General features: G+C 37.9%; 1 protein-coding gene across 2 annotated transcripts in view; it reads left to right on the forward strand.

Annotated features, from left to right (window-relative positions):
• The window catches only part of LOC128685963 (cyclin-dependent kinase 9), a 68,324-nt gene that overhangs the window by 36,585 nt on the left and 6,992 nt on the right, over nucleotides 1-24,747 (forward strand). For both annotated transcript variants that reach the window (XM_070083361.1, XM_070083360.1), the window contains 2 exons: nucleotides 11,050-11,188; nucleotides 17,646-17,816. In XM_070083361.1, the coding sequence (XP_069939462.1) occupies nucleotides 11,050-11,188; nucleotides 17,646-17,816 (310 nt within the window). The remainder of the gene's footprint in view (nucleotides 1-11,049; nucleotides 11,189-17,645; nucleotides 17,817-24,747) is intronic.

The raw sequence follows: 24,747 nt of genomic DNA on the forward strand, positions 1-24,747 counted from the left end.
TGAAAATTTATGCCAAGTTTTATAATACTTTTATAATTTTTCAGTTATAAATTATGGGATGTGCAATAATGAAACAGTGCAAAATAAGGTCATATAACATGAGCATTTGCTGTAATTGATTTGGAAACACATTATGACATTGTGCTGTATTACAGCTGCTTTTTTTTATGGGAGAGATTACATTCCCATGCTATGGCATTGTACCTCCAAATTCTCAAGAGTAGGGTATGTGGGTATCTTTCCAAGTAGAGTAATCCAAGTCTATTTACTAGAGTTGGCCAGTATTTTTTGCAGCAGAGTTATAATTCATACTCTTTGCTATCATACACATTGCAACCATATCTTCCTCATTTGAGGTTGTTGCAGATCCAAAGTGCTTTTACATACCATTCAGAAATAACTTGCCTACATCTCATTGTACCTTGTGTACAACAGAGGCTGTCAAATTTCTAGCAATCATAAAGCAGTCATTTTATGCTGGGTCTATGGACATGCTGACATTCAGGTAAAGAATACAGACTCTGCTGCTCAGTCTGGTATTCAGTCTGCCATAGGGCAGTCCCTTTTTTGAACTGTAAAATGCAGTATTCTAGTACCTATCAAAGTGTTATTAGTCTCTTGGCCATCTTGTCATTGCTGTCAGGCATGGGAAAACCATACTCACTAATTTACAATTTGCTGTACACAACTCTTATCCATCATCAACATCTTCAGTGCCATGACATGCTCAATCTGCCCTCTCCGAGAATTCTACCAGTGACACGTACTCCCTCGTGACTTTTTAACAGAAATTAACCTGTTTCACCAACTATGATGTTAATTTTACACCATCACCAACCCACAACTTCACTACCAGGTACCCTTCCAACTTAAATTACTTTTGTGCTATATATCTTATATGGGCTTGGAGCTTGTTTTTAAGCTATTAATAATTAATGTAGGGGTCCTCCAGTAATTCCCTTTGAGAGATAACTTACAAATCTCTTCCATTTCCTCTGTTATTTTATTAGTTTCCATAATGTTCATAATCCAAAGACTTGTAAAATTCTCATATGTTAGAAAATTCAGTAGCTTTCATTGTCATTCGTTTTTATTATGTTCTTTTAATTAATCCTTAAACTGGTAGTGGTATATACATGTCTGCATTAGGAACTTAGTACAAAAATTTCTGTATAATAACACTGCAGATAATTGTAAGTTACTAAAGCTGAGAGGTATTAATATGTATAGTACGGTACTTAATTCTTTAGTTATGATACAGTAGTTGAGAAAATACAGTACTGTACAGAATTTTTTACAATAAACTTACAGCTAATTAGTTAATTAGAATTTTCTTTCATATATAAATTTAAGTATGCAGTTTGTGCATGGTTATGACATACAGGTCTCCCTCAACATTCATGTTTTCAACTTTCACGGGCTTCACACATTCCCAAATTCCCAACCGCCAAATTCCCAGCCACCAAATTCCCAGCCGCCAAATCATATTTAAGTTTCCCGCCACCTGCGAGTCCCTACTACCCTCCCTCCGACCCCCGCAACTGGCAGCCAGCCCTCCCACCACTCAGTGTGGTGAGTGTTTTGTTTGTTCATTATTTGCTATTAAACTACAGTATAAATAATGTAAACCCATTCATGACTGCATATTGGAATGGCTATTAGGAAAGGTATTAGACGGTGACATCATGTGTTTACTCTTGAACACTGCAAAGAATTAAACATTTCTGCTACAGCTAATAATAACAATAGTAATAATAATAATAATAATAATAATAATAATAATAATAATAATAATAATAATAATAATAATAATAATAATAAATATGATATAATTGAAGAAGGAAATTGTACAAAAATACGAGGGAGTGGTTGACACATTGTCAGTGTGACTTTGTTTATGCTGGAGTGAACATTAGTCTCCCTGCTCTTCCAAACATTTCACAATAATTCATTGTGTTTGGTGCTTGTAGATTGAGTGTGACTGGAGTGGTAGAGGCAGTGATTGAGGCAATGGTATTTAATAACATACATGTTAATAATTATACATGTTATTAACAATAACATGTGCTATTATTATTTATAACATATATGTTATTAAATACCACTGCCTCATCCGCTGAATTATTGTGAAATGTTTGGAAGAGCAGGGAGACTAATGTTCACTCCAGCATAAACAAAGTCACACTGATGATGTGTCAACCACTCCCTCATATTTTAGTACAATTTCCTTCTTCAGTTATATCGTATTTATTATTATTATTATTATTATTATTATTATTATTATTATTATTATTATTATTATTATTATTATTACTACTATTGTTATTATTAGCAATAGCAGAAATGTTCGATTCTTTGCTGTGTTCAAGAGTAAACACATGATGTCACCGTCTAATACCTGTCCAAATAGCCATTCCAATATGCAGTCATGAATGGGTTTACATTATTTATACTGTAGTTTAATAGCAAATAATGAACAAACAAAACACTTGCCACACTGAGTGGTGGGAGGGCTGGCTGCCAGTTGCGGGGGTCGGAGGGAGGGTAGTAGGGACTCGCAGTGGTGGAGGCATTGGCGGAGGCAGTGGTGGAGTCTGGTATTTAATAACATACATGTTATTAACATAATTGTTATTAAATAACATACGTTATTAAAGCATAACATGTATATATTTAGTACAATTTACGACGTTTTCATGTATTTTATGATTATTCATGGTTCAACAAGTTAAGGAAGCAGTATGTAATATATTTCCCTACAATATATTGGGGCACCAAACATTCACGGTTTTTCAACATTCGCGAGGCTCTTGATCCCCTAACTCTCGCGAATGTTGAGGGAGACCTGTATATTAAAAAGTACGTTAATGATTATTCTAAAAGTGATGCCAGATTGATAATTTTATTCAAAATTAAATTGCATTCGGACACTATGTTTTATGATCACTTTTGATAATAAGTCAAGAGTACAGAATGACTATATTTCATCGAAGTGCAAAGAATATTATAAATAGCACTTAATCTTTAATACTTTGCATTAAGCACATTACAGTAGGAAGATATTCAAATTTGAGGTATAGATGTTGGGATTTAAAGATAATTTACAGATATCTTGAAGATATAAAGGAAGATGCAATAAGATCAGAGTAAACAGGTGATATCACAATATGCAGCACAACCACTGTGAAAAAATAGTGAAATTCCAAGTGCTTTCATGATAATGTGAGAAATCATGAAAATGCTTGGAATTTCACTATTTTTTCACAGTGGTTGTTCTACATATAAAGGAAGATGCATAAATTAAGCCAAAGCACTCAATTTCAGTGACACTATTTGAATAGAAAGTGAAGGTAGGGAAAGGAAAAAAAAGTAATGAAGAAGGGTGAGTATCTTCAGAAAATACACTTCAATTTGCCAAAGGGTAACCATCAGCAGAGGTGAAGAAACATTGTTTAGAACAATACTTTTGTTTCCATTGCTGCAATTGCTAGCCAGCTTTGGCTATGCTGGTACATCGCTTGCAAGAAATTTGATATTAATAGTATTAATTAGTAGTATCTGTAATAATCAACCAATTACAGATATGAAAAATTAGGTTGGTAGTTATTATTTGGTTAAAATCATTAGACATTCATTCACCCCCCTCCCCCCTCCCAGCAGACAGAAGGCAGCAAGAATGGTTGGGTAAGCTGCACTTGCTACCTGTATTACAGAGTATCTTTATATTGGAGTTATTTTTGAACAGTTGGGTACATCAGTAGTTCACGGCTACCCTATTTACATGCTAGGGAGTTAATGTTACGAAATGGCGACATTTTTGCCTCCATTAGTTTTGTGTTCCTGGGAACTGAGTATCAAGTTCACTGCAGTAAGCTGGTACTGAACACACTACTGTCTTTTGTGTATTTTCTTTAAAAATAAAAACAATCTCTTGAACCCAGTATTGTTTCATTAAGTTTTTCCACCACTTATTCATTTCTGAACTTCTTGAAATGGCTCTTTGAATTATGCTTGAAATGCTTATATATAATCATAATATGGAGCTTCCTATTGGAACTGGTCAGTCTAGCCATCTGATCATTTAGGTAATTTTAGTTTGGTTAGGGGGCAGGTATTGTGATGTCTTGACAGTAGGTAATGTGTTGGATTGTTTGTTGAAACCTCTTTAACTGGTTCCAATTTGTTTTAAATTAGAAATGTCTTCAGACTTTCCTTTGGTAGTTGACCCAGAAACAGGAGCTCTACTTTAATCCAGATCATCAGGGAGCTCATTTTGTCTCTTACTAGAGCTTCTTCAGTTTCTGGTCAGATTTGTTACTAAATTCAATACTCTTCATAAGCTTGTGTGGTATTTTAACCATTGTATTGCCACCTCATACTGGTACTGTCATAAGCTACTCACACCTAGGTAATCTGCAAATTGGAAATGGAAACTAAACAATGTTTGGGTTCATTCTGAACCATTGTCAAGTTGAGTGAGAACAGAAACTGTACACTAAAGGTAATTCTGTTGCTAGAAAAGGTAAGTGATAAGACTTACATGTACAAATCTCTCTCAGCTGAGAAGGGTAAATATTGTGTGAAAATTTACTGTGTTGTTTAACACCCTAGGTGTACAAAAGGGCAAAGAGCATAAGCAATACAAGGATTTATCAAAATTTTCATTTAAATACTACCAGAATTATGTACTGCCTTAAACATTAGTTATTCTCTTCAAAAAATGATAAATGCACCAATCACTATGAAGAAACAAAAAAATATTACTAAGTCATTAATTCTTGAATGACACATCAAAGTCCTGGGAAAAGCCCAACCAACCTGTGTTCTGTTTTCTCGGAAAATGCTAACAAGGGTTCAAAGTTTGAGGAATGATATGGATACATGTAAATTAATGGAACATTAAAAAACTGAAAACAAAGCAGAACATTAAAAAACTGAAAACAAAAGCAGAACATTGAAATTAAGGAACTTTAGCATTAACATGGGATTTATTAAGAACATTAATAGTATATCAAAACTTTGATTGCTATGGGAAGAATTTTGAGGTACACTAATGGTCCCTTTCAAGGCAGGCGAAATTCCAGACCTTGAGAATATGCAGTAAACTTTCATGGCTCTCGTGAGTATGATCAAATACCTAAATTACTGGGAATAGTTGAAGTCCTTTGATTTGTACTCCCTGGAATACAGGTGAGAAAGATACATGATAATATACACTTGGAAAGTACTAGAGACTAGTTCCAAATCTGCACATGAAAATCACTCCTTGTGAAAAGCAAAAGACTCGGCAGGCTATGCAACATCCCCCCAATGAAATGCAGGGGTGCCATGAGTATGCTAAGAGACAACACATTAACCCTTTGAGGGTCGACAGGCCCTCTCAGAAACTCATTCTCAGGGTCGGCCAAATTTAAAAAAAAAAAATAAATAATTTTTTCTTATGAAAAGATAGAGAATCTTTTCCTGATCATAATGACACCAAAATTATGAGATTTGATGGAAAACTTACGGAATTATGCTCTCGCGAAGTTAGCGGTCTCGGCGATGTTTACGCATCGGCGATTTTGCCCAATTTGAGCCCCATTTTCGGCCAATTCCTCTGTACTAGTCGACAAAAAACATGAATATTTCACTAGAACTACATTTTTTCTATTGAATGAAGGCAAGAAACCACCCATTTACCATTTTCAACTATCCAATACAGTGGTCAGAATTTAGCAATTTTGCCAATTTCACACAAATTTCAAAAAATGCCAATTTCCGAATAGGGTCCAGAACAAACAAGAAATACATTCCTGGCACTAAAATGACATTTCTTCTGTTCATTAGTCACGTCTCAAGGCCCCTCTTACATTCTTTTGCTTTCCACTTTGAATTTTTATTCTCACGAAAAATAGAAGATTTACTGTTATGCAGACTACTGCATTAGTGTAAAAAATGGTATAAATCATATTGGCGCACTTGCAAAAGAATGTTAGACTCACCAGTTGACGTGTATTGGACGCTTGGCATGATTTGTTTACTTTTGAACTTTGGTAAAAATCGAACATTTCTGCTACTTTGAGCTCAATTTCAAGGTACTTTTCATTGTAAAACCAGTGAAAATCATCTCAATTTCTGTGATATGCATTCCATTCTATAAAATGAGACCAAGAAAACTAGAATACAACAATAAATACCATACGAAAATACAGTGCAAAGTCGCTGTTTTATGCCAAGAAAACGGTGAGTTTTTTTTTTCTCATTATACACTGTGTGCTGCAGGATTTTTTTTATACTGTGCACACTGACCACATAGACCCATTCTTTCATATGGAGGCCTACCAGCCTTTTCCCGCGAGATTTGACGGCGCTAGAATTTATGCGTACTAGTACGTCAAAAACCCCTGCTCGTAAGACGTACTAGTACGTCCGAAACCCTCAAAGGGTTAAGTATCAGGGGCCCAAGAATGTTCAACTGCCTCCCAGCATACATAAGAGGAATTACCAGTAGACTCTTGGCTATCTTCAAGAAGGAGCTGAAAAGGTACCTAAAGTTAGTACCTGACCAGCTGGGCTGTGGTTCGTATGTCAGTTTACATGTGGCCAACAGTTACATCCTTGTTGGTTGATCAGGCCCTGATCTCCTGTGAGGCCTGGTCACGGACCAGGCTGTGGGGGCATTGACCCTGAAACCCCCTCCAGGTATACTCCAGGTATACTCCAGGTATACCAATGACCTATTTTTGAGGGCCCTCCCTAAGGTCAGTCTTCCTTGTTGACCATTGATTAACCAGGCTTTTGCTGGCAGTGGCCCACAAACCTAAATAGCCATCACAGTCTATGAATTTAATTAACACTATGAAGGCTTACTGAATTTAGCTCTCAGTAGAACACAATGTAGAAAAAGGGAATGCAGTATCGATGAAGCTGGGTGGTAGATCATTTAATTTTTCAAGAAGCATAACAAAAAAATATTGGAGTGAAATCTAGCACTTGTATTATAAAAAATTCTTGTTCTTGCAATAGTTATTGCTTCCCTTAAGTATTTCGTCTTCATTTCTGATACTGCTTAATATAAATTAGATCAAACATGAGAATCATGGGGGAAAGGACGTTGATGACACTAAATTTGCAGTGACTTCCAGCAGGCGTGCGTGAGCGTGTTTGATAGGAGTTAATGGAGACAAATGGTTTTTAATACTTGACGTGCTGTTGGAGTGTGAGCAAAGTAACATTTATGAAGGGATTCAGGGAAACCGGCAGGCCGGACTTGAGTCCTGGAGATGGGAAGTACAGTGCCTGCACTCTGAAGGAGGGGTGTTAATGTTGCAGTTTAAAAACTGTAAGTACTGGATTGTCATAAAAGTTTTCATGTTGCTTCATAATCCTATAATTGTCCGGGAAAATACTATATTGCTTTTCTTATGTAAGGAGCAGAGATTACAACTTATAGCAAGATACCTGAGAGAACCCCTATAAACAGTGAAAGGGGAATGGACAGACTAAAACAGTGATTATTGAACATTATTGTCTAGGATATGCTACTACTGACTTGTTCAAAAATATAGAAGTAAATGTTGTGTGTTCACATACATTACTCTTCAGCTACTGACTTAAATAGCATGCAAGATTTAATTTTAAAAATATTTCCAATCATTGTTAGACTTGTTTGCAGAGGTTGAGTCTCTGCTCCTGGTTCTGACTTTTAAACAAAACTGACTTGCATTACTGACCTCTGTCTTCCTAGGTCTAGACACTTTCTATAGAGTTTGCCACTGCCAGTACCTCATATAATGTAATGCACTTACTTTCTATCATATGGATGAAGTAATATATTTCTTAATGTTTCATCTGTGTTGTTTCTTTCCTAGTCCTCTTCTCTTTCAAGGTCTTCAGACTCAGCTCCTTTAGTCTTGTGCACTCTCCTTGCTTTTGGGATTATTCTGATTGTAAACTGCTTGCCATTTTCAAGCTTCTAGACATGTCAGTTTCCTGTTCTATGATTGATTTGATGTATATCTTGTATAATGTCTTAAGAAATTCTGTGAACATCTATCTTGATGTTCACCAGCTTCACATATGTTGCACAAGTTAGGTAGATGTGCACTGCTTATGCTATGTTTGGTGTAATGTTCATTCCCAGGTCCTCCTGTTTTATAGCTTTTTTAAGGTCTCCTCCTGGACTTCTCTGGTATCTTGTTTTTTCTTATGCTTATTTGGATTGAACTCGGGTAGCTACTTGGTTGATCAATCTTGCCATTTGTCCAAGTCTACCTGGAGTCCTATTCCCATTGGTAGCTTATTGTTACTACAGTAACCTTTGATTAAACATAAGTATCACTTTATTAGCTATAGCAAATAATTTATGTAGATCAGAAGTGGTGGTGCTCTTGGTGCTGATTCTTGAATACTCCATTTGTTACCCTTATCCATTTTCAGTTGTCTTTATGTCCAGAGCTGCTGTATCCTTCAAGGGAAATGAAGTCCCTGATTCTAGTGAGGAGTCACAAGATCTGACTTGATCAAACTTGATTTCCTCCCATTCCTTTGGTGCTGCATGATCGCTTGTGGGTTTTTCCGCTTTCCTATGAATATAATAATAATCTGGAGCTGCTCAAGGATCAGTTTTTTCAGTTCTTAAAAATTCATAGTAAAACTGCAATGTCACGTTAAAAGTTGTGTTAACTAAATTAATGAAAAGATCAAGCCTCTTTGATCTTTGAAAGGAAGGGAGTATGGAAGAATTGAATGTTGTCAGATATATGGGAGTTGACTTGTCAGCGGATGTGTTTATGAAGGATGAGATTAACCATAGAATTGATGAAGGAAAATAAGGTGAGTGGTGCGTCGAAGTATCTGTGGAAGGGAATGTACGAAAGTATAGTGGTACCAACACACTTATATGGGTGTGAAGCTTGGGTTGTAAATGCTGCAGCAAGGAGGCAGCTGGAGGCAGTGGAGATGTCCTGTCTAAGGGCAATGTGTGATGTAAATATTTGCAGAGAATTCGTAGTGTGGAAATTAGGAGGTGTGGAATTACTAAAAGTATTAGTCAGAGGGCTGAAGAGGGGTTGTTGAGATGGTTTGGTTATTTAGAGAGAATGGAACAAAGAATGACTTGGAGAACATATAAATCTGTAGGGGAAGGAAGGAAGGCGGGGTAGGAGTCATCCTCAAAAAGGTTGGAGGGAGAGGGTAAAGGTGGCTTTGTGGGCAAGGGGTTTGGATTTCCAGCAAGCATGCATGAATGTGTTAGATAGGAATGAATGGAGACGAATGGTTTTTGGGACTTGACGAGCTGTTAGAGTGTGAGCAGGGTAATATTTTGTGAAAGGATTCAGGGAAACAAGTTAGCTAGACTTGAGTCCTGGAAATGGGAAGTACAATGCCTGCACTTTAATGGAAGGGTTTGGGATATTGGCAGTTTGGAGTGACTATCTAAACTGTCGTATCTGGGCGCCTCTGCAAAGACAATGATTATGTATGAGTGATGGTGAAAGTGTTGACTGATAATGAAAGTTTTTTCTTTTTGGGTTTTTCTTTCTTTTGGGCCACCATGCCTTGGTGGAAGACGGTCAACGTGTTAAAAAAAATTCTCATTCTCTAAGAAAAGCTTGTGCATGTAAGTAATGGTGGAGGGCATATCTTCTGCCAACAATTTTTTCATTTTAGAGGGTGCTTTGATACTCTCTTTAAATGGAACTTGTGAATTTTTGTCATGTACTGTATATTGTACATAAACAATGCTGCATACTGTGTATACTGTATATATTTTGAGATTAACTTTGTAATCTGGGCAAAAGTTCTTTTATTTTTCTTGAGACAAAATTGACATTTCTCAAATCCAGCTGCCCAACCCCATTAATTGGAAATTTGATTATTCACCACCCTTCTTCTCTCACCCCTTCAGTCAGATACTTGAACAATATTATATCTGAATTGTTGATTAATGACGTATGTTGTGGTGATGACGCTTGCACATTAGAAACAGTGTAGATGTTAAGAGCTGTAAAAAATTTCTTATTTAAGAGAGAAGACATTCAGAATGTGGTCTTTTGTTGGTGAAGTAGAACCTTTAATGTAGACATAACCTCTGTAGATACAAAATTACATTTTTTAAGGGAGATCATATTTTTGTTTGGAAAATGGCTTTGTAGGAGATAGTGTTTTTGAAGGGAAGATTGAGCTTACAGTGTGGATAAAACTTAATTAGGAGAACGAGAAACCTTTTAAATAGGGATAGTACTAAAAGTCTTCAGGACTGTGATTAGGAGGGTCATTTGAATAATATCAGTGCACCAGCATGCTTCCTTACCTTGGTGGCAAAGAAACAAGAGCATTTTTAACAGGGTGGATCAGAAATAACATTTTTAACTGTCTTAGGCCACTAATAAGGACAAAGGTTCCTACTCTTGGTGAATATAGCTCTGCAGTAATTATCACTAACATAGTAAGACAGGTAGGCATACATCCGTCTTTGGATGGAAATCTCAATATAATGGCATTATCAGAGAGGGTATCTGGTAATACTGTTTGTCCATTAAATCTGAATATCAAGACTGTTTTGTTGTGGTCATAACAAAAACACACTTCTGGAAACAATGGATTTTGTTGTTTCTAAAAACTGTTTCCCATTGGATTGTAACAGTAACTTACAGTTCTGGAAACAACAGACTTTGTTTAATCCAAAAGCCGTTAAACTGAAGTCTTTTAAATAGAGGTTTAAATGTGTATATGTGAGCAGCTTTGCTTTTACAGTAAAATGACACGAATGTTGCTATACAGCACTCGAAGAACTACTGCAAATTAAATTTTAATCTTGAAACGTTGGACAAATAGTTTTGCTAGAACATTATGGTAACCCATACAGCCATTATATTGATTTATTAAATATAATGCTGATGGAGTGTGATAGTATTAATAGAGATAGTATTTATGTATGTGGTAAGGTGACAGGGAAACCTTTTGTAATCATTCTTTATCAGACCAACTTTAAAGGATACGTAGTTTGTCTTTTTCTTTACTTATATTCTAATATTTTAAGTTAATGTACATTTCAATTTACAGATATACAAATCGTGTAGTTACACTCTGGTACCGACCACCAGAGCTTCTCCTAGGAGAAAGAAACTATGGACCTCCAGTTGACATGTGGGGTGCTGGCTGCATAATGGCTGAAATGTGGACTCGCACACCAATACTACAGGTAAGGATACCATGTGTATTTGCCAAAGTGTTATTGATGTATATTCCCATAAGAGAAAAACTTGTGATCTTGCTGGTTATTTTGCTTTTACGTACTTCCCATTTATTAATTTTAATGAAAATACATAAGCAAATTGACTTCATATTTGATGTATCTTGATAGCCATCATACCTAGTGGGCTTGACAGGGACATTACACCTGCAGTCAATAAGAAGCCTTTTATATAATTAATTAATCCTTTCACTGTTGGTGCCGTAGTACTACGGCTTACGAGCCAGTGTTGATGCCATAGTACTATGGCTTATGACCCAGTGTTGGTGCCATAGTACTACGGCTTACGAGCCAGTGTTGGTGCCGTAGTACTACACCAAAATTCTAGCAGCTTCAAACCTAGCAGGAGAAAACTGGTTGGCCTACATCTGAGAGAATGGGTTTGCATGGTCAGTGTGTGCAGTATTACAAAATCAGGCAGCCAGTGGTGCATATTGGGACTGCCATTTCAGTAGTCCTTGTTCAGCATGCCTAGCAGTAAGAAATATCTGAATCCTCAGCGAATTTGGGACTCTTCTCTTCCCAAGTGATAGTTCTAATGCAGATGGAAATGCCAGTGAATTTGAATTTCATGGTTTTGAGGAGTTTGCGACTGAAAGCAATGCCTAGGATGCCAGATACAGATAGTGAAAAGGGAAGGCAGCTTGGGTGGTGGGGAAGGCAGCTTGGGTGTTGGGGAAGGCAGCTTGGGTGTTGGGGAAGGCAGCTTGGATGGTGGAGAAGAGAGCGTGGATGGTGGGAAAGATGGTGTGAGTGGTTGGGAAGATGGTGTGTAAATAAGTTTATTCAGTTGTACACAAATACAATTACATAGATTATCATACATTGCAACTTGTGTAGAGAACCTAGGATAACACAAAAAAGTCAAAGTGATGTATTTCCAGCATGGGTGGTGGGGAAGACAGTGTAAGTAGTAGAGAACATGGTGTGGGTGGGGAAGGCAGTGTGGGTTTGTGTAAACAAAGTTTTGTAAACAATATAATGATAACAATATAATGATAATGTAGGTAGTAGGTTGGTAGACAGCAACCACCCAGGGAAGTACTACCGTCCTGCCAGATGACTGTGAAACAGAAACCTGTAACTGTTTTGCATGATGGGAGGATTGCTGGTTTCTTTTTCTGTCTCATAAACACGCTAGATAACAGGGATATCTTGCTACTCCTACTTACACTTTGGTCACACTTCACAGACACGCACATGCATATATATATACATACATCTAGGTTTTTCTCCTTTTTCTAAGTAGCTCTTGTTCCTCTTTATTTCTTCTATTGTCCATGGGGAAGTGGAAAAGAATCTTTCCTCCGTAAGCCATGCGTGTCGTATGAGGCGACTAAAATGCCGGGAGCAATGGGCTAGTAACCCCTTCTCCTGTAGAAATTTACTAAAAAAGAGAAGAAGAAAAACTTTATAAAACTGGGATGCTTAAATGTGCGTGGATGTAGTGCGGATGACAAGAAACAGATGATTGCTGATGTTATGAATGAAAAGAAGTTGGATGTCCTGGCCCTAAGCGAAACAAAGCTGAAGGGGGTAGGGGAGTTTCGGTGGGGGGAAATAAATGGGATTAAATCTGGAGTATCTGAGAGAGTTAGAGCAAAGGAAGGGGTAGCAGTAATGTTGAATGATCAGTTATGGAAGGAGAAAAGAGAATATGAATGTGTAAATTCAAGAATTATGTGGATTAAAGTAAAGGTTGGATGCGAGAAGTGGGTCATAATAAGCGTGTATGCACCTGGAGAAGAGAGGAATGCAGAGGAGAGAGAGAGATTTTGGGAGATGTTAAGTGAATGTATAGGAGCCTTTGAACCAAGTGAGAGAGTAATTGTGGTAGGGGACCTGAATGCTAAAGTAGGAAAAACTTTTAGAGAGGGTGTGGTAGGTAAGTTTGGGGTGCCAGGTGTAAATGATAATGGGAGCCCTTTGATTGAACTTTGTATAGAAAGGGGTTTAGTTATAGGTAATACATATTTTAAGAAAAAGAGGATAAATAAGTATACAAGATATGATGTTGGGCGAAATGACAGTAGTTTGTTGGATTATGTATTGGTAGATAAAAGACTGTTGAGTAGACTTCAGGATGTACATGTTTATAGAGGGGCCACAGATATATCAGATCACTTTCTAGTTGTAGCTACACTGAGAGTAAAAGGTAGATGGGATACAAGGAGAATAGAAGCATCAGGGAAGAGAGAGGTGAAGGTTTATAAACTAAAAGAGGAGGCAGTTAGGGTAAGATATAAACAGCTATTGGAGGATAGATGGGCTAATGAGAGCATAGGCAATGGGGTCGAAGAGGTATGGGGTAGGTTTAAAAATGTAGTGTTAGAGTGTTCAGCAGAAGTTTGTGGTTACAGGAAAGTGGGTGCGGGAGGGAAGAGGAGTGATTGGTGGAATGATGATGTGAAGAGAGTAGTAAGGGAGAAAAAGTTAGCATATGAGAAGTTTTTACAAAGTAGAAGTGATGCAAGGAGGGAAGAGTATATGGAGAAAAAGAGAGAGGCTAAGAGAGTGGTGAAGCAATGTAAAAAGAGAGCAAATGAGAGAGTGGGTGAGATGTTATCAACAAATTTTGTTGAAAATAAGAAAAAGTTTTGGAGTGAGATTAACAAGTTAAGAAAGCCTAGAGAACAAATGGATTTGTCAGTTAAAAATAGGAGAGGAGAGTTATTAAATGGAGAGTTAGAGGTATTGGGAAGATGGAGGGAATATTTTGAGGAATTGTTAAATGTTGATGAAGATAGGGAAGCTGTGATTTCGTGTATAGGGCAAGGAGGAACAACATCTTGTAGGAGTGAGGAAGAGCCAGTTGTGAGTGTGGGGGAAGTTCGTGAGGCAGTAGGTAAAATGAAAGGGGGTAAGGCAGCCGGGATTGATGGGATAAAGATAGAAATGTTAAAAGCAGGTGGGGATATAGTTTTGGAGTGGTTGGTGCAATTATTTAATAAATGTATGGAAGAGGGTAAGGTACCTAGGGATTGGCAGAGAGCATGCATAGTTCCTTTGTATAAAGGCAAAGGGGATAAAAGAGAGTGCAAAAATTATAGGGGGATAAGTCTGTTGAGTATAACTGGCAAAGTGTATGGTAGAGTTATTATTGAAAGAATTAAGAGTAAGACGGAGAATAGGATAGCAGATGAACAAGGAGGCTTTAGGAAAGGTAGGGGGTGTGTGGACCAGGTGTTTACAGTGAAACATATAAGTGAACAGTATCTAGATAAGGCTAAAGAGGTCTTTGTGGCATTTATGGATTTGGAAAAGGCATATGACAGGGTGGATAGGGGGGCAATGTGGCAGATGTTGCAGGTGTATGGTGTAGGAGGTAGGTTACTGAAAGCAGTGAAGAGTTTTTACGAGGATAGTGAGGCTCAAGTTAGAGTATGTAGGAAAGAGGGAAATTATTTCCCAGTAAAAGTAGGCCTTAGACAAGGATGTGTGATGTCACCGTGGTTGTTTAATATATTTATAGATGGGGTTGTAAGAGAAGTAAATGCGAGGGTCTTGACAAGAGGCGTGGAGTTAAAAGATAAAGAATCACACATAAAGTGGGAGTTGTCACAGTTGCTCTTTGCTGATGACACTGTGCTCTTGGGAGATTCTGAAGAGAAGTTGCAGAGATTGGTGGATGAATTTGGTAGGGTGTGCAAAAGAAGAAAATTGAAAGTGAATACAGGAAAGAGTAAGGTTATGAGGATAACAAAAAGATTAGGTGATGAAAGATTGGATATCAGATTGGAGGGAGAGAGTATGGAGGAGGTGAATGTATTCAGATATTTGGGAGTGGACGTGTCAGCGGATGGGTCTATGAAAGATGAGGTGAATCATAGAATTGATGAGGGGAAAAGGGTGAGTGGTGCACTTAGGAGTCTGTGGAGACAAAGAACTTTGTCCATGGAGGCAAAGAGGGGAATGTATGAGAGTATAGTTTTACCAACGCTCTTATATGGGTGTGAAGCATGGGTGATGAATGTTGCAGCGAGGAGAAGGCTGGAGGCAGTGGAGATGTCATGTCTGAGAGCAATGTGTGGTGTGAATATAATGCAGAGAATTCGTAGTTTGGAAGTTAGGAGGAGGTGCGGGATTACCAAAACTGTTGTCCAGAGGGCTGAGGAAGGGTTGTTGAGGTGGTTCGGACATGTGGAGAGAATGGAGCGAAACAGAATAACTTCAAGAGTGTATCAGTCTGTAGTGGAAGGAAGGCGGGGTAGGGGTCGGCCTAGGAAAGGTTGGAGGGAGGGGGTAAAGGAGGTTTTGTGTGCGAGGGGCTTGGACTTCCAGCAGGCATGCGTGAGCGTGTTTGATAGGAGTGAATGGAGACAAATGGTTTTTAATACTTGACGTGCTGTTGGAGTGTGAGCAAAGTAACATTTATGAAGGGGTTCAGGGAAACCGGCAGGCCGGACTTGAGTCCTGGAGATGGGAAGTACAGTGCCTGCACTCTGAAGGAGGGGTGTTAATGTTGCAGTTTAAAAACTGTAGTGTAAAGCACCCTTCTGGCAAGACAGTGATGGAGTGAATGATGGTGAAGGTTTTTCTTTTTCGGGCCACCCTGCCTTGGTGGGAATCGGCCAGTGTGATAATAAATAAATAAATAATGATAACACCTAGGTAGTAGGTTGGTAGACAGCAACCGCCCAGGGAGGTACTACCGTCCTGCCAAGTGAGTGTAAAACGGAAGCCTGTAATTGTTGTACACGATGGTAGGATTGCTGGTGTCTTTTTTTTCTGTCTCATACACGTGCAAGATTTCAGGTATGTCTTGCTACTTCTACTTACACTTAGGTCACACTACACATACATGTACAAGCATATATATACACACTTCTCTGGGTTTTCTTCTATTTTCTTTCTAGTTCTTGTTCTTGTTTATTTCTGCTTACCTCCATGGGGAAGTGGAACAGAATTCTTCCTCCGTAAGCCATGTGTGTTGTAAGATGCGACTAAAATGCCGGGAGCAAGGGGCTAGTAACCCCTTCTCCTGTATATATTACTAAATGTAAAAGGAGAATCTTTCGTTTTTCCTTTTGGGCCACCCCGCCTCGGTGGGATACGGCCAGTGTGTTGAAAGAAAGAATAATGATAACAATGTTTGTACAGTTATTGTGTTGCATACAACAAGTGGATATATATACATTATGCATAATATTGGTCTCACAGGCCACAAAAGTTACTTGAAAAAAATAAAATATTAGAAAAAAAGAAAAACATAGAATAAGAGTAAAATTAATTTTACTGAGTGAGAGGCAATCGCCGATGTTGCCATAAGCAGTTCACTTTCTGTCAACTTCATGCCTCTATATCTTGGTAAGTACTATCACAATTTTTTTTTTTAACAATCAGAAAAATATTCTTAAGACTGTAGTAAGAAAAATTTTTTTTTTTCGAATATTTTTCACCACTGAGAGCAGGTTTGTGATCAGAGATCTTGACAGTGAAAGGGTTAAGCATGGAAAAGCCTCATTATGGCTGCTCTTGGAACATACTTTTGTCTCATGAATGGGAGAGGGAAAAACTAGGTACACCTCAGAAATATTATTGTTCAGTGAACTAGTTTGGATAAAGGGTTGCCTTTTCCTGCTTCTCTATAAAGTCTTTACAGAAAGATTTTATTTTAAAAACACTGTTAGTATGTTTTAACCAATTTTGTATATACAGTATACTGTAAAATTTCTGACCTTGAAAAGGATTATTATATATTTCATGGGGAAGTGATAAATGTTCAGGGGTGATACAGTGACTGGGAAATGGAAGGTTAACAGGATTGATCCAGTGAAGGGAAAGGTATCTTTAATTTCTTGAATCATGAGCCCTTCACCAGTATCATGGTGCCTCTACCTTAAGTCTTTCAGAGAGAAATACTTAATAAATTAAGATTTAGGTATATGAATCATAATTATTTGAGACTGTGTTAAAAAAAAAAATACTGTAAATGTTTGACAATGAAAGTCTCTTTGACAGTGACAGTCTGTTGTCATCTTGAAGATCCACATCACCATGTTACCTAGTATGTCATTTCACACCTTATCCTAACTAGTATGAAATTTCTTTGGCTTCATTTTTTGATGAAACTTGTGGAACATATCACATGCATATGTGTTTCTATTTCTGGAGACTATTCATCATTAGTAAGCTTTATAAGTAAGTTTACCTTAATGTTTTCCTGTGTCTGAAAAGAATAAAAGTCACAATGCTGCAGTTAAACTAATTCACATCTATCACACAAAATTGGAGATAAATACTATATGAAGTCTTTCATCTCCAGTGTCACTTACTTGCAAAATCTTTATAAATATTTTACTCACATATAGTATTCTATGGATATCTTTTCTGGGCTTTTTTTTTTTTTTTTAATTTCCAGCTCTAATGTGGATAATTTATTCTGATTTTTTTTTTTTGTCAACAGGGGAGTACAGAACAGCATCAGTTGGCTCTCATCACTAAACTTTGTGGCTCCATTACACCAGATGTTTGGCCATCAGTAGAAAATTATGAACTGTTCAACAAGATGGATTTAGTGAAGGGGCAGCAACGGCGTGTGTGTGAAAGACTGAAGCATTACGTCAGAGATAGTCAGGTAAATGGCTTTGATTTGATTGAATTAATTGAAATATTGCACTGCAATTTATTTATCAGGAGATACAAGTATTTCTTTTAACCCTTTGAGGGTCGACAGGCCCTCTCCGAAACTCGTTCTCAGGGTCGGCCAAATTTAAAAAAAAAAAAAATTATTTTCTCTTATGAAAAGATAGAGAATCTTTTCCCGATCATAACGACACCAAAAGTTTGAAATTTGATAGAAAACTTACGGAATTATGCTCTCGCAAAGTTAGCGGTCTCGGCGATGTTTACGGATCGGCGATTTTGCCCACTTTGAGCCCCATTTTCGGCCAATTTCACTGTACTAGTCGACAAAAAACATGAATATTTCGCTAGAACTCCATTTTTTCTATCGAATGGGTGCAAGAAACCACCCATTTATAAATTCAACTATCCAGTACAGTGGTCAGAATTTAGCAATTTTGCCAATTTCACACAAATTTCAAAAGATGCCAATTTCGGAATAGGGTCCAGAATAAACAAGAAAGACATTCCTGGCACTAAAATGACATTTCCTCTAGTCATTAGTCACGTCTCAAGGCCCCTCTTATATTCTTTTGCTTTCCACTTTGAATTTTTATTCTCACAAAAAATATAAGATTTACTGTTATGCAGACTACTGCATTAGTGTAAAAAATGGTATAAATATTATTGGTGCACTTGTGAAAGAATATTAGACTCACCAGTTGACGTGTATTGCACGCTTGGCACGATTTGTTTACTTTTGAAGTTTGGTAAAAATCGAACATTTCTGCTACTTTGAGCTCAATTTCAAGGCACCTTTCATTGTAAAACCAGTCAAAATCATCTCAATTTCAGTAATATGTCTTCCATTCTATAAAATGAGACCAAGAAAACTAGAATACAACAATAAATACTATACGAAAATACACTGCAAAGTCGCTGATTTATTAAAAAAAAATGGAAAAAGTTTTTTTTTTCTCATTATGCACCGTGTGCTGCAGGATTTTTTTTATACTGTGCACACTGACCACATAGACCCATTCTTTCATATGAAGGCCTACCAGCTTTCTCCCACTAGATTTGAGGTCGCTAGAATTTATGAGTACTAGTACGTCAAAAACCCCTACGCGTAAGACGTACTAGTACGACGAAAACCCTCAAAGGGTTAAGGATGTAGTTTTGTAAGCGTTAATTAAGGATTAATATCTTGTGTTACTTTTTTTATTAATATTGTTTTATTTTTTTCAATTTTTTCTCATTCTTAAATAATAAAAAATATTAAATTAACTCATAGTAAAGTACTATTTTTGGGTGTTAAAATGAAATATTGTGTTGGGGTGTTAATCTTAAATGACTGCTTTAGTAGCCAAATTTCTTAACATAATTTTTAGGGCTTTCACAACAATACACTCCTTTAGTATTGTGCAATTTCATCTTGTCTGCCATCCACTCTTTCCTTATAATTATAATTCCATGCACTAATAATTATTGCTGTATTTGGTTAGGTTTTGGCAATAATTCTCTTGAATTATTATCATGTCCGGAATGTTAAAAGCAGGTGTGGATATAGTTTTGTAGTGGTTGGTACTTTTGTTCAGTAAATGTAGGAAAGAGAGGAAGGTACCTGAGGACTGGCAGTGTGTGTGCATAGTTCCTTTATATAAAGGGAAGGGGGAAAAAAGAGAGTGAAATAAATAAGCCTACTGAATATACCAGGTAAAGTGTATGGTAAGGTTATTATTAAAAGAAACAGAGGTAAGACAGAGAGCAGGATTGCAGATAAACAAGGAGGCTTTAGAATGGGTAGGGGATGTGTAGACCAAGTGTTTACATTGAAGAATATAAATGAACAATATTTAGCTAAATGTAGGGAAGTTTTCATTGCATTGATCTCAAAACGTAGATCTACTTGAGTGACACTGGCATCAGTGACGTGGATCTATTTGAGAGACAGTGAAAGGATAAATAATTCTGTACTCTAATACATACAGTACACTGTACAGTACATACAGACACACAGTACACTGTATTGTATGTGTCTTATGTATAAATTTTGAGAAGATTAAACTAATACCTCATTAATTATTACAAGTACCATCCGACTTATGACCGAGCATGGTTCCGACTAACTGGTTGTAAGTCAAAATGGACGTAAGTCGAATCTTCGAAAATTGCCGACATACTGGGTAGGGCATAATATCAAACCTTTGCTATATAAACTACCTACATAGTACTGTAATGTAATGTACATTCATTATTTCATTCTTTTTACCATAATGTACTCTTGATATTTTAATCATTTATGTTTTTTTTTTTTTTTTTTTTTTTTTCCAACAAACTGGCCGTATCCCACCAAGGCATGGTGGCCCAAAAAGAAAAACGAAAGTTTCTCTTTTTAAATTTGGTAATTTATACGGGAGAAGGGGTTACTGGCTCCTTGCTCCTGGCATTTGAGTCGTCTCTTACAACACGCATGGCTTACAGAGGAAGAATTCTGTTCCACTTCCCCATGGAGATAAGAGGAAATAAACAAGAACAAGAATTAGAAAGAAAATAGAAGAAAACCCAGAGGGATGTGTATATATTGGCAGTTTGGAGGGATATGTTGTGTATCTTTATACGTATATGCTTCTAAACTGTTGTATTCTGAGCACCTCTGCAAAAACAGTGATAATGTGTGAGTGTGGTGAAAGTGTTGAATGATGATGAAAGTATTTTCTTTTTGGGGATTTTCTTTCTTTTTTGGGTCACCCTGCCTCGGTGGGAGACGGCCGACTTGTTGAAAAAAAAACAAAACAAAAAAACATGTATGTGTAGTGTGACCTAAGTATAAGTAGAAGTAGCAAGACATACCTGAAATCTTGCATGTTTATGAGACAGAAAAAAGGACACCAGCAATTCTACCATCATGTAAAACAATTACAGGCTTTGGTTTTACACTCACTTGGCAGGACAGTAGTACCACCCTGGGCGGTTGCTGTCTACCAACCTACTACCTAGGAATCATTTATGTACTGTATATTATGTATACATGTACAGTGGACCCCCGCATAACGCTATTAATCCGGTCCTGAGAGCTCAATGTTATGCGAAATTATCGTTATGCGAATTAATTTTCCTCATAAGAAATAATGGAAATCAAATTAATCCGTGCAAGACACCCAAAAGTATGAAAAAAAAAAAAAATTTACCACATGAAATATTAATTTTAATATTCACAAACTTAAGAAAACATACACAGTTACATGACACTTACCTTTATTGAAGATATGGTGATGATTGATGGGATGGGAGGAGGGGAGACTGGATGGTTTTAGTGTTTAGATGTGTAGATCAAGTGTTTACATTGAAGCATATATGTGAACAGTATTTAGATAAAGGTAGGGAAGTTTTTATTGCATTTATGGATTTAGAAAAGGCAGTTTGGAGGGATATGTTGTGTATCTCTATACGTATGTGCTTCTGAGCTGTTGTGTTCTGAGCACCTCTGCAAAAGCAGTGATGGTGTGTGAGTGTGGTGAAAGTGTTGAAGGATGATGAAAGTATTTTCTTTTTGGGGATTTTCTTTCTTTTTTTTGGGTCACCCTGCCTCGGTGGGAGACGGCCGACTTGTTGAAAAAAAAAAAAAATATGATAGAGTGGATAGAGGAGCAATGTGGCAGATGTTGCAAGTATATGGAATAGGTGGTAAGTTACTAAATGCTGTAAAGAGCTTTTATGAGGATAGTGAGGCTCAGGTTAGGGTATGTAGAAGAGAGGGAGAATACTTCCCGGTAAAAGTAGGTCTTAGACAGGGATGTGTAATGTCACCATGGTTGTTTAATATATTTATAGATGGGGTTGTAAAAGAAGTAAATGCTAGGGTGTTCGGGAGAGGGGTGGGATTAAATTATGGGGAATCAAATTCAAAATGGGAATTGACACAGTTACTTTTTGCTGATGATACTGTGCTTATGGGAGATTCTAAAGAAAAATTGGAAAGGTTAGTGGATGAGTTTGAGAATGTGTGTAAAGGTAGAAAGTTGAAAGTGAACATAGAAAAGAGTAAGGTGATGAGGGTATCAAATGATTTAGATAAAGAAAAATTGGATATCAAATTGGGGAGGAGGAGTATGGAAGAAGTGAATGTTTTCAGATACTTGGGAGTTGAAGTGTCAGCGGATGGATTTATGAAGGATGAGGTTAATCATAGAATTGATGAGGTAAAAAAGGTGAGTGGTGCGTTGAGGTATATGTGGAGTCAAAAAACGTTATCTATGGAGGCAAAGAAGGGAATGTATGAAAGTATAGTAGTACCAACACTCTTATATGGATGTGAAGCTTGGGTGGTAAATGCAGCAGCGAGGAGATGGTTGGAGGCAGTGGAGATGTCCTGTCTAAGGGCAATGTGTAGTGTAAATATTATGCAGAAAATTCGGAGTGTGGAAATTAGGAGAAGGTGTGGAGTTAATAAAAGCATTAGTCAGAGGGCAGAAGAGGGGTTGTTGAGGTGGTTTGGTCATTTAGAGAGAATGGATGAAAGTAGAATGACATGGAAAGCATATAAATCTATAGGGGAAGGAAAGAGGGGTAGGGGTCGTCCTCGAAAGGGTTGGAAAGAGGGGGTAAAGGAGGTTTTGTGGGTGAGGGGCTTGGACTTCCAGCAAGCGTGCATGAGCGTGTTAGATAGGAGTGAATGGAGACAAATGATACTTGGGACCTGACGATCTGTTGGAGTGTGAGCAGGGTAATATTTAGTGAAGGGATTCAGGGAAACCGGTTATTTTCATATAGTCGGACTTGAGTCCTGGAAATGGGAAGTACAATGCCTGCACTCTAAAGGAGGGGTTTGGGATATTGGCAGTTTGGAGGGATATGTTGTGTATCTTTATACGTATATGCTTCTAAGCTGTTGTATTCTGAGCACCTCTGCAAAAGCAGTGATAATGTGTGAGTGTGGTGAAAGTGTTGAATGATGATGAAAGTATTTTCTTTTTGGGGATTTTCTTTCTTTTTTTGGGTCACCCTGCCTCGGTGGGAGACGACCGACTTGTTGAAGAAAAAAAAAGGGGGGGGGAATCCCCTTTCATTAGGACTTGAGGTGTCAAGTCCTTTTCCGGGGTTGCTTCCCTTCTTCTTTTAATGCCACTAGGACCAGCTTCAGAGTCACTGGACTTCTGTCGCACAACATATCTGTCCATAGTGGCCTGTACCTCTCGTTCCTTTATGACTTTCCTAAAGTGTTTCACAACAGTGTCAGTGTAATAGTCACCAGCACAGCTTGCAATAGCTGTCTGAGGGTGATTTTCACCCATGAAGGTTTGCACTTCAAGCCACTTTGCACAGATTTCCTTAATCTTTGAAGTAGGCAACTTCTTCAATTTCTCTCTCCCCTCCTCCGAAGCAATTTCCTCAGGTGTGGCCTCTTGCTGTTGAAGTTGATCTAGCAGCTCATCAGTGGTTAGTTCTTCATTGTCCTCCTCCACCAACTCTTCCACATCCTCCCCACTAACCTCCAACCCCAAGGACTTCACCCAATGCCACAATTGATTCCTCAACTGGCATAGGATTCTCAGGGTTAGCCTCAAATCCTTCAAAACCCCTTTGGTCTACGCAGAGTTCAAGGTTCTCTTAGTCACTCCCTCCCAAGCCTTACCTATAAGGTTTACACAATTGAGGATATTAAAGTGCTCTCTCCAAAACTCTCTAAGAGTCAATTGAGTTTCTGAGGTCACTACAAAGCACCTTTCAAACAGAGCTTTTGTGTACAATTTTTTGAAGTTTGCAGTAACCTGCTGGTCCATGGGCTGCAGGAGAGGAGTGGTATTAGGAGGCAAAAACTTCACCTTAATGAAGCTCATGTCCCCACAAAGTCGGTCTGCCAAGTCTGTACGATGACCAGGGGCATTGTCTAATACCAGGAGGCACTTAAGGTCTAATTTCTTTTCAGTTAGGTAATTTTTCACAGTGGGGGCAAATGCTTGGTGTAACCAGTCATAGAAAAAGTCCCTAGTGACCCATGCCTTATTGTTTGCCCTCCACAGCACACACAAATTAGCCTTGAGGATATTCTTTTGCCTTAATGCTCTGGGAGTTTCAGAGTGATACACTAATAAAGGCTTCACTTTGCAATCACCACTAGCATTGGCACACATGAGAAGAGTAAGCCTGTCTTTCATAGGCTTGTGTCCTGGGAGTGCCTTTTCCTCCTGAGTAATGCAGGTCCTGCTTGGCATTTTCTTCCAAAACAGGCCTGTTTCGTCACAATTAAACACTTGTTCAGGTTTCAGTCCTTCACTGTCTATGCACTCCTAGAATTCATGCACATATTTTTCAGCTGCTTTTTGGTCCAAACTGGCAGCCTCACCATGCCTTATCACACTATGTATGCCACTACGCCTCTTAAATCTCTCAAACCAACCTTTGCTGGCCTTAAATTCACTCGCATCACCACTAGTTGCAGGCATTTTTCTAATTAAATCCTCGTGCAACTTCCTAGCCTTTTCACTTATGATCGCTTGAGAGATGCTATCACCTGCTATCTGTTTTTCGTTTATCCACACCAATAAGACACAATAGAAACGATGGTTGATTGGGGTTTACTATACAACCTGGCCAGCTCGGAGACACGCACTCCGCTCTCATACTTAGCAATGATCTCTTTCTTCATCTCCATAGTAATTCTCACCCTTATTCCTGTAGGGTTGGCACTAGAAGCTTTCTTGGGGCCCATGGTCACTTATTTTTCAGGCGAAATCACTATAAAAAGGCTGTAATAATACGAAATGTTCCGATTGTATGCTTGAATGTTACCGCGGAGGCTGGCTTGTAAACAATGCCAATGGCAGAACAAGTGAGGCTGGCTCAGGCCGCATGGACGTGTCTCGGACGAATCGCGTTGAGCGAATTTTTTAGCACTATGCGAGGCAAAATTTTAGCGATAAAATGTATCGCTATGCGGATTT

The sequence above is a fragment of the Cherax quadricarinatus genome, chromosome 9, assembly GCF_038502225.1.
Source record: "Cherax quadricarinatus isolate ZL_2023a chromosome 9, ASM3850222v1, whole genome shotgun sequence".
NCBI classification, from domain to species: Eukaryota; Metazoa; Arthropoda; class Malacostraca; order Decapoda; family Parastacidae; genus Cherax; species Cherax quadricarinatus.